This window comes from Hydractinia symbiolongicarpus, chromosome 6 (genome assembly GCF_029227915.1).
Source record: "Hydractinia symbiolongicarpus strain clone_291-10 chromosome 6, HSymV2.1, whole genome shotgun sequence".
Lineage (NCBI taxonomy): Eukaryota > Metazoa > Cnidaria > Hydrozoa > Anthoathecata > Hydractiniidae > Hydractinia > Hydractinia symbiolongicarpus.
This window is the reverse complement of record NC_079880.1, coordinates 14,854,648-14,872,628: the sequence shown is the minus strand read 5'-3', so window position 1 is coordinate 14,872,628 and position 17,981 is coordinate 14,854,648. Positions and strand designations below refer to the sequence as shown.

Here is a 17,981-nt window from a genome sequence, read left to right as displayed (position 1 = left end):
TAGATTTCTTTTAACCTTTCCTTTTTTGAATGTAATAAAGAAAAAACACTTCAAAAATGGCACGTACGCAAAATTACATTATTAAGTAAAAGAACGATCTTGCTGTATTAAAATTATTTGTAAGTATTATTACCCTTTTCATATCTCCCCACGGCAAGCTTCATAAAAGGTTTTGGGCAGAGTATAAGGTTTTACTAAGAAAACCATCTAGGACAAATGACCTGACCACCTAAAATTCTTATTCACTTTGTTCAACCAAAAATAAGAGCCTTATTGTCTACGTAATCTTTCCAAGACTTAGGACGCTATTCAAGAAATAAAATTTAGTGAGTAGAGGCATCTTCGGGCACCTCTTAAACGTCTGTTGTGTATATAAATATATGTAACACGCTTTAAAGCACCATAAGACCACAAGAAACGTTACTGCACTTATTATGTAATTTCTAGCACACAAAACAAGACAAAGTTTTAAAAATTTGCATTTGAAGAAAGTTGGTGTCACCTCTGCAGTTGTATTTACAAGTTTGGATTTTTGTAAAAGTTGAAGAGGATTTTTGGTTAAACGTGTGTAATACATGTGTAATACATCTCTTTTGCTATTGCGGTAATTAAACCTGGCTAAATAGATGACTTACCATGTTTAGAAAAATTTACGGAACTTTGCGGATTGTTTTTACATGCACACACTTGACCACATGAGATAAAATGGCTATTATTGAAATTTATATCATTCTTTGAAAGTGCAATTCAAAAAGACACTTTTGACATTTTTGCTGTGCATAGCCTTAGTTAACTAAGATTTTCAGTTTCTATCACAAGTAATTTTCTCCTACCTTACCATTGCGCTTTTATTTATTCTCCTCAACCCTAAAAATATTATTCCTCATTTTTTTTATTTAGTACTCTCGCGTTCCGATATTTTGTCATTTTTCATTTTTGACGTCAGCACACATCCTAATCTCTCTATCTTTCAAACCTTTCTGGTTTGTGTGGTGTATTGTTTTGTAATGCTGGCATTGTGTAAAGTGCAGTTAGCGCTTTTACGATGTTGTCTGCATACACTTCTAGATTTAAGCAATTACACGCTTTTTTTATAAGAATAGTGTTTTTTCGTTTCAGCCTCAGTATTCTTAACTTTTGACAAATCTCAGCCTTAAATATTCTTAAAAATATTCTTAAATTACCCTTAATATGCCTAAAGATAGAACATACAGCATAAGAAATTAAACTTCTAATCTAAATTTATGCATCACACAAATTTTCATATCTAAAACAAAAAGTCGAGCTTGGTATATTTTTAGGTTATTCTTATTTTTTAACCCATCTCTCAACCTCTGTATTCTCATGGAGTATATTCTTATAAAAAAAGCGTGTATTACAGATTTAAACGAATTCCAAAAACATTTTTTGGAATCTTATCCTTTTTTATTTTTATCGTTTTCGTGCACTGATTCACAAATCCAGATAAATTTGCTTTAGTTGCTAAATTGTTCATATTGTTCTTCATTTTTCATTTCGCTTCAGATATAGGAGTTGTTTTATTTTAGAACTCAAAGAAACAATATCTCGTCTTGTACAAACACAAACTGGAAATTTTTGAAAACATCCGAAAATTCAAAGAAAAACTCAAGCCCAAGAAGATCATTTACCTGACAAATATTTTACACATTCTAAGATTATCAGAGAAGAAGCGCCTATTCTCCTTCGCCTTGTTCACGAATAACGAAAAGATTGGTTTAGTTGCAGACAGCGAAGAGGAAACAATGCGCTGGTTAAGCTCCATCAAAACGCTACGAAAGGAAAGAATTGACAAAGAAAACATCAAAAATGGTAAAGAGTGGTATATTACTGTCAAAAAACGAGGAATCGGGGAAAGTCATGATTTGAGCTCGTGTATCCTTCTTCGTATTGCTTTGAACTGTATTGAATTTGCAACTGAGGATGCAACCATCTTAACGATACCTTCATATCTGATTAAAAGATGTGGCTATACGGAAAAGGTGGTGTTTATTGAACTTTTTAAAAATAAGGAGTTTCTTCACAATGAGATCTGGTTTGAGATGCTCTCTGATGAAGATGTTGATGATGTTCAAGGAATGATCTCATCGTATGTGTTTTTAGAATTCTATGTTTTCCTTTGTGCTGCATCGGAAGTAATTTTGATCGGCTTATTCAGGCTCAAGTTTAAAAATTTTGTTGAAAGGAGTGGGGGAAGAGGGTGGAAGAAGGAAGAGCGAAGAGAAAAAGGAAAGGGGGTTATACTTTGTAACTTTTAAACTAATGTCGTCTCTGTTAGCAGTAAACGGTACTTATTTATGCCAGTTCTTGTTTTTGTATCAGTGCGGTATGGCAAATATGCCTTCTACTTTTCATTTTTCCTCAGAGAGGTCCATTTAACCTTTAGTTGCCATAAATCTCCCGTTGATTTGAAAATTCTTGTTTGTTAATTTTTTCGTAGTTATTTCTTAACTACGTTTGGCTACTCTATTTGAAAAAAAACGTCATTTTAAAGAGATTAAGAAGCAAAGTACGTTTCATACCTACTCTAACAGACCATTCCTAACCAACTATGTCCAATACACTGCACACATGAACTATCAAATATAAAATATACTTTCATTCCTTAGAATAAACAAACCGAGGTCGAAGACTGTTCGTGAAAAGAACATGGTGCATCGCTCACCAAGTTTCAAGCGTTCAAGCAGTCAACTGGAGTATGATGACAGTCTTTCCTACAAAGCCTTCTCAGGATCTGCATATTCTGCAGGTAGGTTTGTGCAGTTTACTATAAGAATATAACCCTCTTATATTTTTTGTATGTTTAGATTCATACTGAGTGTCAGCTAATGCTTTTACCATCGTTATTTTACCTACTTGATCAGAGTCAGTCAAACCATTTACTTTTGTTTGCATTTACTTTAAGAAAAAATCAGTCTATGAAGAATAAGCTGGAATATGGAAGATAAAGAAAAAACTAACTACTTCAACAGGATGATTCAGGCTCTATGAAAGATGTCAGTAGAGGGAGGGTCACATTAAACGCAAGCAAACCTTTCCTATTCGAAAATCCTTTTTTTTCATACATAGATAAATATGTGAAATAAGAGATTCTTCTTTTGCCTGCATATGACGTTTGACACAACTTGAAGTCACTGTGGTAACACGCATTTTTTTTATTCAAAAAGAGGTAAAACTTGTGCTGTAGAGCACAATGAGAGCACGTACCTGTTGAGTTGCAGGGAGTCACATTCCCCAATATGAAAATAGTATTTCAGTTATATTTCACCCCCCTCCTCCCAAAAAATAAACTAAAATGAATAAATATATAAATAAATAGCTCTCTCAAGAAATCAGCAATTCTGTACATGAGACATAATGTATCGGCACGGACATGTCAAGGACATCTGTCAACACAATCTGTCAATAATTTTTGCAGCCATATTACTATGAAAAAACTTGGTTAATTAGATAAGTAAAATCATTTTTTGGTTCGGCTTTTAAAACCTGGGAGGCGAATTCTGTGAGCCAAATAATAAGCTTAAAATTTCATTTGTACATTTAAATTTAAAAATTTCTGTAACAATCAGAAAGAGAAATAAAAAATTTTTTTGTAACAAGATCCCTTCTAACAATAACTGTGCAAACATTTTTTTCTTCTTAGATTACGTTTCGACAACATCATCAAAACAAAGTTATACTTCTGATAATATGTCTCGCTCTTCTTCTACCGATATGCAAGAGTTAAAAGAACAACTCAACAATTCGCTGTACGACAATGTGTTTTATCCAGCAGAAACCGACTTGCCCGATGCTGGGAACCCGATTGCTACTGATGTTTATAGTAAGTACCATCTTGAATATTTACAGTTTTTTACTTTCTCAGTCTATCATCAAGGGGGAAAAACAATAAATTTAGGCCGTATCTGGTTGGTTGGCATACAAGCACTAATGATTGCTGTACTCTTCTATCACATTGCAAAATCGTTTGGTGTATCCTACCATTGGGCCGTACTAATGGTTGATTGATCTTACAACTGCATTGCAATTGTGATTAGTCTATCCTAAAATTGCACTAATGATTAGTGACCCTTTACGATCACACTGCAATGGTTGGCGCACCCTACTACCAAACAGCTCTGATAACAGACTTAGGACAGGGGCAGCGCCACTAGGGGGCTGGGGGAGACTCAGCCCCCCACTTTTTTGCTAAGTAATAATTTTTTATTTTCTGCCAATAAATGTCTCTATCACCGCATGAAAATTGATGTTATTCAACCAGAAAACATGAAGGCTATCTCACTTACAGCGCTTCCTGGGGCCCCAAGGTATAGCCGTTTTACGTGTTTTAGGACTCTAAAAATGCGTTCGACAGCAACAGGAAGCTTACAGCGCCCCCTGGGGCCCCAAGGTATAGCCGTTTTACGTGTTTTAGGACTCTAAAAATGCGTTCGACAGCAACAGGAAGCTTACAGCGCCCCCTGGACACCAGCTGTTTCGGCAACTAGCTTCACTTATTGATTGTCACTAAAATCTTAAAATCTTCCACTATGCCTAAGCCCCCTCACTTTGGAAATTGTGGTGCCGCCCCTGTAGGGGCACAACATCACCTCTAACGAGAGATTGTTAAGACAGTCGATAATGCAGTAGGCATATATTCAATATGTGGAAATTCAAAAATTTTCATATGGGCGATATCAAATATTAAAAGTTTGCCTCATACCTGTGTACTAAAAAGCTGCGAGAATCCATACCTGGTGTAGGTCTGTTACTGTTAATTTGCAGTTGGCTCTCACGTTGATTATTCGAATTTGAAGGGACTCATTTTTTCACCTTTAACACTTCCAAAAAAGAGTAGGTGAGAAATTAATGTTTCATTGCATAAAGGATATACCATGCTTCTTTCTTGAAAATATAATTCGGACAAATAAAAAAGAAATTTAAAGGAGTACATTACACTCTAGGAAAATAAATTACCGGTTTTAAGAAAAAGTGAAAATACTTTGGAACAAACTACTACACCGTATACTAATAACTAACTCGCAGCCAAAACAAACCGACCAACAAATGAACCAGTAATTCGTCCACACGACATCCAATCATAAAAACGTCAGAGGTAGAAATTAATCTATGTGGTGATAACATAGCTTGTTCATTTCCCACGTTACTTTATAATCATGCGACCACGAAAAAGTGCATTTTATTTTCTTACTGTAATGCTCAATTGAACCACAACAATAAAAAAATAATTTGTTGGTCTCATAACCATGCGCTATCGTTTTAATTTATTTTTAAGCAGCACGATTTTTTGTTGTCGTTGTCCTTTTTGGATTGCATCATGTTTAATTATAAGTCATTGACTTTCTAACGCGTCTATTGACTGATTGTATGACTTATATTAAAGCAACAAGAATGACGTAAGTATTAAACTGCACGTGACGTTCAACAATTTCTGCTTGCGTTTTTGTGAAAGATTTTATTTATATTCATTGCAAAATTACGTCCTTTTTAGCGAACTTCGACTAAATCCCTCACTATAGAACATAGAAATGTTCCCGAGACACTGTTTGGAATTAATTCAACCTTTTTACTCCATGGGTGAATAACGGTCATTTTATGATCTTGCGTTCACGAGAATAAAGGAAAAGGATTTATTTACTTAAATTCGAATAACTTAATTACTGTTTTAAAATACGTCAAAGGACAGTCTGGAATAATTTTAAACTTGTCTTAAATTTTGATTAATGAAATGTTGTTTATATTGAAGTCTTGTCCTTAATCTTGAGTCAATCGAAGCCTCTAGTATCTTTTCTTTTCCAAACTGTAATCTTGGTCTATTAATTCAATCCCTATGCTTTCATTGGGTGCCATTTTTTGATTAATTGACAAATAACAACAATTATTAGAGTCAGGGTAGACGTACATAATAAGGATAATGTGATAATCATGATAATGTATATACCAATTGAGGTGTTTACTAAACTGTTCATTTGCTTCAATCACTACATCCTCGCACGAACTTAAGTGAAGGTTCAAATTATAAATCGTTTGCTTTCAAAGGTCACCTGTGAAAAGAAGTTCTATTTTTATGAAAGTTATGTTACTGACAAAATATTTCAACGTGACATTTGTACTCGAGCAGAAATAAATTTAGTAATACTATCAAAGTTTACAAGTCACTTGTTAAGTTGACACGAGGAATGTTTGACAATGTCATTTCTTCTTCTCGTATTTTGACTTCTAAAAAAGCTAAGAATAGCTACAACATAATTGGCGTTCTTCGAATTAAAAAAGAAAGTTTTTTATTAATAATATTAACTTGCGTTAAGATCTTAAAAAATACAATATCCTAAATGTAGCTAGTTAGTGAAAAACTTTTTAGATAAGTATGCAGAGATTTTCAGATTTAGTTTTGGCAAAATTCCAAAATGTTTATTTATTTTATCATTGCATCCTTTATCCTTTTTGTATCCGGCTATTTCCTACAGTTACAATAGACTTTAATATTTCCAGCATCCTCCATGATATTACGAGATCTTAATTAAATTTTTAATTGCAGTCATTAAACCAATAATTTGCCTCGCTTAATTAATGATCGAGTTTCTTACGCTATTAGAACACTTTCTCAATTTGTGCACAGACGTAGCCCTTGTTGTGAGTTAGTATGATAAAATGAAAATTGAAAATCTATTTAATAATTCAGCTGGAATTACAATTTAAAAGGCTGCTATTTCTTGAAACCTACGTAAGTAGTATGTATGTGTATGTGTATGTTTGTATGTTTGTATGTTTGTATGTGTATGTTTGTATGTTTGTATGTGTATTTATGTTTGATTGTTTGTATCTTTTTTTTTATGCTTTGTAGCATTAAGTTTAAAAATATTTTCTTGTGATAAAATACGCTTATTAAACCCCAGAAAACACTTCGATAAATTAGTTATCAAAATTAAGTACATATTCAAAGGGAAAAAAATTGTTTTCAAAAGAAGTCATCATCTCAGCCCCCTTAAGTAATTTTGGGAAAAAAGAAGACTGAAAATTTTTCCCTAAATCATAAGACGACCGTGTCAGGTTGAAAATATTATCACCATCGCATCCTACTTCACTATCGCTGCGTTTTTATTTGTTTGTTTTTTTGTTATTTTTACTAGCATAATTTTTCTTTCCGTACTTGTGGGGAAATTTTATAATTCGCCGGAAATATAAACTTCATTATTTTTCCTCGATAAATAGTATCCCTTGACAAGGGAAATTCGCTCTTAAACTTACAAATTTTTTACAGTAGTGTGGCGATCAAATAACGTCTTACGTTTTACTGGTTAACTTTGGATACTGTTTGTTGAAAATGCGGATTTTAATATCCTTTGCTGAAGAATATTCACTGGAATGCAATCCTAAAAAAGTGAAAGATCATTTTTGTTATGAAAAAATCCTGATTCTAGTTTTGACAGCTCTGGGTACTATGTTATTAACAAGACGTATGATATACGCAAACAACCTCGCGGACAAAGTTCACAAAAAGCTGTCTATCTAAACGTGATTTTTGTTACGAAGTTAGACACGACATATTTTGCTATTCAGATAGGCGATATTTATTACGCACTACGCAGTTATTTTTCAAAATTAATTTGTGGATCTTTTTGAACGGAAAATTTCTCGAAAATTCGATTTTCGATGGGTCCGTCTTGGGTAAACTGACTAACAGGAAAAAGAAAGACTCCAAACCCCACCTAAAAGTTGCTAAATTCAGTAATCCAGCATCTTATCTTTAAAAAAAAAAAAAAAAAAAAATTAGTTACCAAGATGAGATTCGAACACATGACGACTCCCGTGTCGGTGCTCAGAGAGGCAAAAATTTCCATTCTTGTAGGACACATTTGCGTTTTAATACAAGCTCACGAGCTTGTAATTACAGCTCAATAAATTACACGCACTTTCATGCCACACGCAAAGGCATCGGTTCCCTATACGTGATTCTATTTTCAAATCTCCCAATGTCCAGGGAAAGTTTCGTCCATATGAGTAATGGTTCTATTTTGAACTTTCACCATTTACGAAAAAATTTTTTAAATGACTCGAATTAACTTTCAATCTTCAAGAAACCATAAGACATGTGCTTTGATCAAGTCGTTTGTCGCATTTTAGTACATCAACATAAAAACCTTTCTTGGTAACCAAAAAACAAAATATTAATGACCTGCCAACCATCCATGTTGCAGGTAGAGGCTTGTGGGTTTGTGAAGTAATCAACAGCGTGGTCATATAGTTACGACGAAACAATGTGACAAAACTCATGCTTCTTAGTATTGTATGTATTATATCTGTATTTTTTCACGTCATCTACAAAGTGAGATCCCACGTCAAATACTTTATCGGTAAAATAAGACGACAAAAAGTGACCAAATTTTTGTTCAGGGACCAAATTATTTGTGCCAAATAAAATTTCTTACCCACTTTTTCTGTCGGCAAACCATTTTTACCAACTTTATTTTTGCCAAAAAAGTTTGTTTTCAATTTTTGCTTTTCCTTATTTACTGCTTTTTGGGACCAAAACACCTCTAAAATTAGGAGTCTAATGTTGTATAGTTTTAAATTTGTCATAAATTGCTTTGTATATACTTTGTATATATTTTATAAACTCAATAAATTACTCGGTAGGCATAGAATACTGAGGACAAAAAGAAGGTCTAAAATCATTTTGAAATGTAAATTGTTTTTGTTTGGTAAAATGGAGTTATTTTGCACACACTGTCCTCACATCGTGTTTTTACATTGTATAAGTCGGTATCTCTAGAAAGAGACAAATATCCAAAATTCAGTTAGAAAACAAAGTAGGGTGCGGTGGAGTGAGGGGTGGTATAGGGTACGTAACATATAAGTGAGAGAGTGGCATTACTACCACCCATCCTATTATGCAACGCTTTTGTTGATGACATGGCGTTAAAAAGGAGTAACGCAAGGAGAGAGGAAATTTAGGCCTCAACTTCCTGAAACAAAAATACAAAGTAGGCTAATTAAAATAATTGGAAAATATGTCACGACTTGTAGAATGACAATGCTGTTTTTAAAAGAAGAAAACAATGTGGTTTTTGATTACTGTTTTTTTGTTTTTTTTTTTTTTGCATTTATTGTTAGGGACCTTTTATAAGGAATATCTGAGTATCATCTCTAATTGCTAAAAAGTCCTGGTGAAACTGAAATTATTCTCGTCCTAGCTCTTTCTCAGATAAATCCTCAATTGGTTTTAAAGAGCTCTGGGAACGAGGCACCGTTTAACTGATATTTATAACATCTTAATGTCTCGATTAGGCGCTCGGGCGCTTATTCGAGTGCTTAGGGTGGGCGCTTATTCGAGAGGGCATTTACACGAGGATGGGTTCCCAATCTTAATTGAAACATTGCGGTTAAAAAACACGTGATCAGCTCGATTTCATAAATGTGGGCGAAATAGCAATAAATAAATATGAAGGACGCTCAAAATCGTGCGTTTATTGGCTACCGATACAGTCTATATATTATGATACTATCTGTCTACAAAATTTGGAGCTACAAGTTGCGATAGATAAATTCCCGAGGAATTTTCCGACCGATCAATTCCTGCCGATTTTGTCACGGCTTAACGTCTATTACTACAAGTTACCTAGAATAAAAGCAAGACAAAATGAGGTCATTGTGACGTCAGTTTCTTAGTATGTATTTTTAATTGTGACGAAGTTTTAAATGTGGTAGATGACTGCACTAAACCCTGGGGTTACATTGCACTACACTGCACAAGGGTGTAAGCTTAGTAGAATGTAAAAATTAGGCTGACGTAAAAAAGAGCACTATGAAAGCCAATTTCATCTATGTACTTATTGTTTGTTTTCTCTACCAATATCTTGTGATTTGAAAATTTTTGGTTTCGATTGTATTTCACACAGATACACATATTTAGACTGACATGATGAGCGAACTTGCTGGAAGTGGCATCACAGTAAATCTGTAACTCAAATAGAAACTTATTGAGTAAGTTTATAACTAACCCAGATAATTAACTGGATTAATCGGAATATATAGAGGAATATATAACGCGAGGTTATGAATTTCCTTCTTAGTAGTTTTGTAGTTATGCGTCAACAATTTTTCTATTAACTTTTCGCTTTCATGCTATTTAGATAATGATCATTGTCTATTAGTGTTAACGCACACACCGAATCTTTTGTGTTTATGGTTTTTGTTAACATTTACGTTACGTTACTGGCTGTAATTTTGTGGTAATGGTGATAGAGAGGACGACATTTAAGTGCTGCAAGAAAAATATTTCTAGCTATAATTGTTATGATAAAGAAAAGGTGTCTGCTACTACATTTTAATAACTGTCACGAACACTGTTTGGGGAATGCTAATTTTGCAAGACTAGAAGAAAAAATCGTTTTGCTTAACTTTAGGGATAGAAGCTTCAGCTCATAAGAAAATTCAATAGTCAGAAAAATCATAGTATGTCGCAAACGGTAACTTTTGAGGATGACTCGTAATAAGTAGTTTTAAATTTAATCCTCGTTTCGCAGGGTATGAAATTGTGCTGAGCACCTAATGCTATACCTTCGTCCCTGGCTTTTTTTACTCTGGTATGAATAAGGCGAAAATCGCAAAAACGAAGGTAAAAAATTGAAGGATTGAACCTTAAAACGTACTCTTTTATTATTAAAAGATTTATAACTGAAATAGATTATGCTTAACTTTCTCGAACGCGAAGCAGTGCTCTTGGAAGAGTTCTCGTCATGGTTGTCATAGACAAGGTTACAGGGTGATTTGCACCACCATCTGTGAAAGTTTATCTGTGGTGATTTTAATCAAGCTCGTCCGCAGAACTTGTAAGGCTTTTATATTTGAACCTTGTTTAGGCCGTCTAAAAAAACATATATATATAGAAATATAAATATATGTTAAAGGGTATTTGCCTATAAAGTCCGATTTATTGTAATATTGAACTACAACAATTTACGTGGGTTAATAACTTAGTTTAAAAGTAAGATGAAACCTGCGATATTCAACACAGAATAATTACACAAGAAAATAGTCCATCATGATCCCCTGTTAACATACCGTCTACTTCTACACACCACCCATCCAATTTCTTTGTACTACATTTTCATTAGAAGGGAACTCATTAATATTGTTGTCTAAAACTACATCCGGTGTATTATCACATTGATATCCAATGAAATATGCTCAAAAAATGTTTAGTTGAGAACTTACGGTGACTTTTACAAAAGACTTCATATCTAGTTTACGTAAAATTATCTTAAGTTCGTAAAATTATCTTAAGGTTGTAGTGTAAACTAAATATGGAACATGTGCCTAATAAGCTTCGCACTAATGGGCTTCCATAGACTTTAGCTTTGTTAGGCGTAAACATTTGTAGGGATGTAGATAAATTACGATTTTGAATATCTGATTGTCATTATGTTTTTTTGTTTACTTTTGGCCGGAATAGACCAAGTTAGACATTAACCTCAACCACTGCAAATCCCCTCCACTCTTACTTTTTTGCCTGATTTCATACTTGCTACTAAAAAAACAACTACTGTTTTGACACAGAAAGATGAATCTCCGTTTTTTGAAAAAAATATGACACACTTTCGTAGGAAATACAACATTGAGGTTCAGTTTTAATACAGGAAAAAAAATGAGTAAAAGTTATTCTCGTTAGGGACTTTTTATATGAGAACCGGGAAACTCGCCTATCGAGTTTCCCGGTAGAGCTGGGTAATATCAACTCGAGTTTATATGTAAATTTGTCATTTTCCGTCCCGGGTTTATATGAAGAAAATTAGCGGGAAATTGAAAGTGGCGGGGTGAGTATATAAACAAATATGGCTTCCATCAACAGAAAAAAGAAGATAGTGATACTGTTTGTGCTTGAAACAACTTTGTTATCACTATTAGTTATTTCTTATTTTTTTTAAAAAATTACCATCATTTCAGACCAATTTAAATATTATTCATTTAAAAATATTATGGGGCTATTATTTATCTCCCACACACTTGAAACAGGATAAAAAGTTAATTTTAGATCATTCTCAATCATAATTTCAGTGAAACCTGGTGTTTTCAGCATGTTTCATGGTTTTGTTGTCTTTTTATTACAAATACGCTATAATACAAAAACAAATATATCCATTGATTTGCATTAATAGTGATAATTATTTGCTCTTCTAAAGCTTACATAAACTTTTTCCGTACTTAGCCACCGGGTTTTTCTGTTTACATGGACAAGTATCCATCCCGTTTGACCGGGATCCCGGGTCACTTGCCCGGGATCTCGGTTGACCGAGTTTCCCGTTGTAGCCGGGGCGAGACGAATATGCACCATATAAAAACGATTTAAATTTTCAGCGTTTTTCCGCGAATATCCGAGATCTCAGTCATGCGGGATATCTCGGTGGACCGAGTTTCCCGGTCTCATATAAAAAGGCCCTTAGCCTTATAATTTAATTATTTTATAATTTAATCATTTTATAATATTCGTGAAATTTGCCCAACTTGTGCAGACGAATATATAACGGCCGCAAAATCTCCGAAATCCTTCCCACCGCGAAACCTGCGGCACATAGCTATACTGTTATATGTCGGTCACTTCTGGCTAATTTGTACTTCGTGGGCATTTTTCTTAACTTTTATGGGCGTCTACATTGAGCGACGGTAAATCCCATATATTTTCTATAGTGAAACTTACTAACATTTTTAATTCTTGGAAAGTCCACATCTTTTATACTTTTCTTTTTCCGCAAGTTATATATTTGACTGACAAGAGGAAATCGAAAGTAACAGATATTAGCTATCGCGTAAAACAAGTAAAATAAAACAAACACAAAACCGAATTACTTTTATTAAACAAGAAACAAGATCGTTTTCCAAAATGAAATGCATTTTTCATTTAGCTATTCGCGCACACCTATTAAGCAAAACTGGTGGAATACATAAATCTTCAACGTCATCCAGCCTAGCGGACGATGAAAGTGAACCAATAGCTGAAGAAAGTTCAGGTATGTCAAGTTTTTTTCCTTACTTTGTTGATGCATACAGAACCAAAATGATGCTTGGAAAACAACCCTTGTAAGATTTTTTTTAACACAATAAATGAATAAATACGCGTGATAATATTGTGACGTAATATAATAATATTGGCTTGAAAGAGCTTCGTTTCAGTCCCAGATTTCTGTTCGAATATATCTTTGCTCTTCCAGAGGCCCTGCCACTTTTAGATAAAAAGAGTTTATTGTACAGTATGCAATACATCTATTCTACTAAATACAACAGATTGTTTTCAGCACGGGGACCTTACAGAAAAGCAAGATTTCTTTCAGTTTATGTATAGAGCTATAGTTATCTATATTATAATGCCCGTGTACGTCTGTCTGTCTGTCTGTCTGTCACGCAAAATGGTAGCTTAGAAGATCGCAATGTGGTATAAAAAGGACGGGCGAACCCGTGGATTTTTCCACGGGCTCACGACTAGTAATTATATAATTAGCAACTTATATCAATTCGATCGAAAGCGATAGTTCAACGCAGTTTTTTACACAGCGTTGGAAGGGCGCCAAAAATAACTTATTATTTTCTTATTCAAATTTACTTAGATAGTGGGTATTCTGCATAACTATTCGGAACACTACACTTTTTAAGCTAACAGTGTTATCTGACATGAGGTTGACTGCTTTTATTTTTTGACGCTTATGACAACAACGCCAAATTAAAACTCAGTTTGTTGAACTTCTAAAAGTTGTGTGCGCCATTATAAACAACATTTCCAATAAGTCGTTTTAGATCAGGACAAAAATAATCGCTTATTAAAAGAGAATTGCAAGAGACAGACTGTTCTTATGTTATGGCAAAAATCTGCGGGTCGTGTTTTTATATAATTGTTTGGTCATCAACCCATAAGCATTTTTGTTGGTCTTCTTTCTGCAAGTTCTGTGTTACGATGCATACAAAAGTGCTGTTTTTAACTCTAATGTTAACGACATGACGTCACCTACACGACATATCGATAAAACGACGTTTGGTGTCGTTACTTTTTTATTGACATGTTGTTCAGATTAGTTGCTGTAACAACAATGTGTCGGAACTTTTGTGATGGAATTTTTAGTTGATAAAAATATGCTAAATAGTAAGGTTGCCATAGTAACAGTAGATACACTTTAAAATTTACGTTGCTAATACGACTTAACGATCACGCGGCATCCTGTATTAATTATATTAGAACAGGAAAAATAGATCATTTACTACACCATCAATCACTATATGACATTTCAAATACAACAAATATTCAAAATCGCCTCAGTATTTTATTATCACTGTAAGTTGTAAAGAATAGGGTCGCTAAATAACAGTATATTTTCAAAATTTTTCATGTGGTTGTTTTATAATCATCTAGGGAGGAGAGTAAAGATAAGTAAGTGTTTTTGGTTTTTTCTCCTTCCGTGTTGCTTAGTTTGTGTCGGACCGGCATTTTGTTTACGCCGACGATTGATTAACAAGTTTGATTATAAATACTTATTATCTGCGTAGGAGTATAGAAAATACACACCTTCTTTGTGCGTTGAGTGTTTGACGTTGATCGCGATGATAACTGCAAACAAATAGTTTTTTAAAAGAATTTTAAATTTTAGGACTTTTTTATTAAATAATTATTATTTTGAACAGTTCTGACATCATTTTGCATGCGTAAAATGTTAGCAAAGTTTAGTAAACATTGGCAGTTATCTATTATTATTACGTATTAAAATCTTAAGCTCTTTCGGTTCCCAATTTTTGACCAGAGAAATTGCTGATAGCACTGTTACATCAAATTCTCTATTGCTGATTTCAAACTGTCAGTTTACCAACGTGATTAAATTCTAATTACTTTTTCTACTTTAAACGACCAACTAAATGCCTTATATTAAAAACAAAAACATTATTATCAGATCTAGATTATAATTTTTTAAGATAAAGGTGATTTAGTTGTATTAAAGTTTCGTGTGGATTGACGTTAACGGACAAATTTTGATGTGTGTTGATTTTGTTGTTAAATGACAAAAAAATAAAGTTTGAATCATGAAGTTTTTACTTACAGGTACAGGTAAATTTTAAAAACTTTTTTAAAAAACAAAAAGACAAAAGTTTAGGACTTTTTTTGCTGACATGTTTTGAAACTTTTGTTGCTGTATAAAGAAAGAAAAATAGTTGGTTTTAAAGTTAAAATGATTTAAAGGGTTTGTGTGAAACAAAGTCTGGTAAAGAGAAGCTTTATTTTATAATTTTTAAGAGATAAAAAGTAAAGGGGGCCACTACGTAAAGTAACTTTTTTTTGAAAGAATCAAGCGAATAACTGTATGCAATCCGTCCCGTGTTTTTTGTTCCTAGATACAATGCCTTGCGAACTTTAAATATTCTTAATTTGTTTTAAATTTTGACTGATTGAAACTTTAATATGTTCACAAAGAAAGAAAAAGTTGAAGTGTCTTTTTTTTTTTAAAGTAAATAGTTGTTTATAAATAAAAAACATCTTAAACAGATCAAGATAACACATCTAATCTTCATTTGTGTACCAATTCCATGCTGTTAACACGTTTTAAAACTATCCACGCACAATGAAGTCGTTGTTCATACAAGCAATAGTTGTACCACGAATAAATCATACACGATGAATTCCACCCCATGTTTTTAACCAATGACGGTACATATATTTAAAAAACAAATGTGTGTAAATTAGAATGCTTTGTTATTGAACAGCTTAAGACAACATATCTCGAGCATTGTAAACATCCTGGGTCGAGGTTGTGTTTACGCCACCAAAAGGTGACAAAAGTGTGCATCTTTAATATAAAAGTATGACATTGCAGGATATGCAATTTCCTCTACACGTGGCTGTGTAGATGCAGCACCGGCGAATTCAGATCGCCTCATATCACGTGTCCATACGTTGGTATACAGACATGCACGTTTTTTTTATGACATCCACTATGTCAATGCTGGACTATAACGTAACTTTTAATAACATCAGCAGTTTTATAATGTGTCATTTTGATCATTTTTGTTTTGATGAAGGAACTATAATGACGACAATTACATAATTTTTGTGTCTTACTGTTTGTTCAACTATAACTTTCCACTTGGTGGTTTATAACAAGAATAAGTTACTCGCTTATATTTTATTATTAAACAGACGAGCCTTGCATACTTTCCCAGGTAACCTACCTCGTACCTCGTCTTCCAGAACCACTTCGCCTATTTAATGCTGGAAACGGCGTGAAAATGTAACTATTCCATGTTTTGTTGGTTTTTTAACCTAGATTAACCTCATATGCACTATAATTTTAAGTATTAAATCAGCTCTATTTTTCGTTTTGTAGGACGACTCATAAGCCCTGTATCGCCATCAACTGCCGATACGTTTGTCAAATTCAATTTTTTAACTGAAAATCAAAAGCGACTCAAGAAAAAGCAGAACAGACAAAAAGATCATCGTGAGGAAAGCCCAACGTTCATTCAAAGACCTCCATCTACTGAAATAGTTGATGAAAACATGAATCCAGTGAACTTAGTGCGGTTAACAACAGAGAAGGAGCGTTTCGGGGAACCATTTTACGAGGCTGTGAAAGTATCGAAACTGAGAGGAATGATAACGAAAAGCCCACGTGGCAGTAACAATTCCACTCCAGAGGGTTCGCCTAGAATGCATAATCGGAAATATAAACTCGTGGCGAGTAAACCAAAGCAGCCTCACTCGCCAACTTTATCCCAGCCTCCTCTTCCAAAACGTAACGGTAACTCGTCTTCTTTCTACGTGAACACTGACGAGTACGAAGACATGTGCGGCTACGAAACTTTGAACAATAACAAAAACGAAACCACTTATACTGAGCGTCTCAAACAAACGAAAAATGCCGAACCAAAATATATAGACATCGAAACCATACAAAAAATTCGAAAGACCCTAGTAGCAGATCAGGGGCATAACTACTGCGAAATTGTAACTAAGGCGCGCCCAGCAACCGCAAGAAGTATGTCATTAAACCAGGAACCTACTTATAGTAATGAAAATGAAATGCATTTTAAAGTCTCGAGTCATGCGCATTCGGATGAATCGATTCAAGAGGAAGATGAAAACATACCTTGTTATGAGAATTCGCAATTTGGAAAAAATAGAAATGCGGAAGCGCAGCCGGCAATACGGGGACGCCTCCCTACACGGTCTAGAAGTGCCCCAACGACATCGGAAAATTACGATTACGTAACAACTAAATATAGGTCACGTGTTGAAGAATCGAACTTTCGTCCATCTAATGACATAATTTTGAGTGGAATATCAGAGGACTGGGAACTACCAAGTTCAAAAGAACAGCGTTATGATAACTACAACGAGGAGCTACCATACGAGAACAGCTATGTTTCGAACAGTGAATTTATGAATGCTCAAAAACATTTAAGAGTGAATACTTTATACGAGACTGTTACGTACGACAACGTTGACTTTCCACATCGGTTACCGGCTAATAGTATATCCTATGCCGAAATTGAACTTTACAAGAGAGAAAAAGAGAATAAAGAAGAAAACGAAACAGATGGTAAACAAAATAAAAACAGTGAAAAAACACAATACGCGCAAATAGATTTCATGAAATCTAAAGGTGTGCACGAAGCTGTGAGAGGTTTTCGTGATAGTTTAGCACAGAGTCATAATGGTCATAATGAATATCTCACAGACATGACACATAAGACATTTCGAAAAAGTCATCACGATACTGTTGCTCTCAAAACAACGTAGAAAAGACAGAGGCCCGTCTATTAATGGGCGTATTCTATAGGCGTAACTTTTGCCTCGCATAAAAATTCGTCTTGTTTAATATTGTACAGTTGAGTCTTTTAATTTTTTTATCCTGGTGCAAACTTTTTACAAAATTTTGAACATAAGTATTTTTTAGAATTAATTTTATATCAAAACTTAAACCTCTAGA

The 17,981-nt window shown here is 34.0% G+C and overlaps 1 protein-coding gene across 2 annotated transcripts in view; it reads left to right on the top strand.

The window, feature by feature from the left end:
• The window catches only part of LOC130647143 (uncharacterized), a 21,122-nt gene extending 3,141 nt beyond the window's left edge, over window positions 1–17,981 (top strand). For both annotated transcript variants that reach the window (XM_057452900.1, XM_057452899.1), the window contains exons 3-7: window positions 1,548–2,107; window positions 2,628–2,767; window positions 3,662–3,841; window positions 12,921–13,025; window positions 16,377–17,981. In XM_057452900.1, coding sequence (XP_057308883.1) covers window positions 1,548–2,107; window positions 2,628–2,767; window positions 3,662–3,841; window positions 12,921–13,025; window positions 16,377–17,791 — 2,400 coding nt within the window. In that variant the 3' untranslated portion in view covers window positions 17,792–17,981. The remainder of the gene's footprint in view (window positions 1–1,547; window positions 2,108–2,627; window positions 2,768–3,661; window positions 3,842–12,920; window positions 13,026–16,376) is intronic.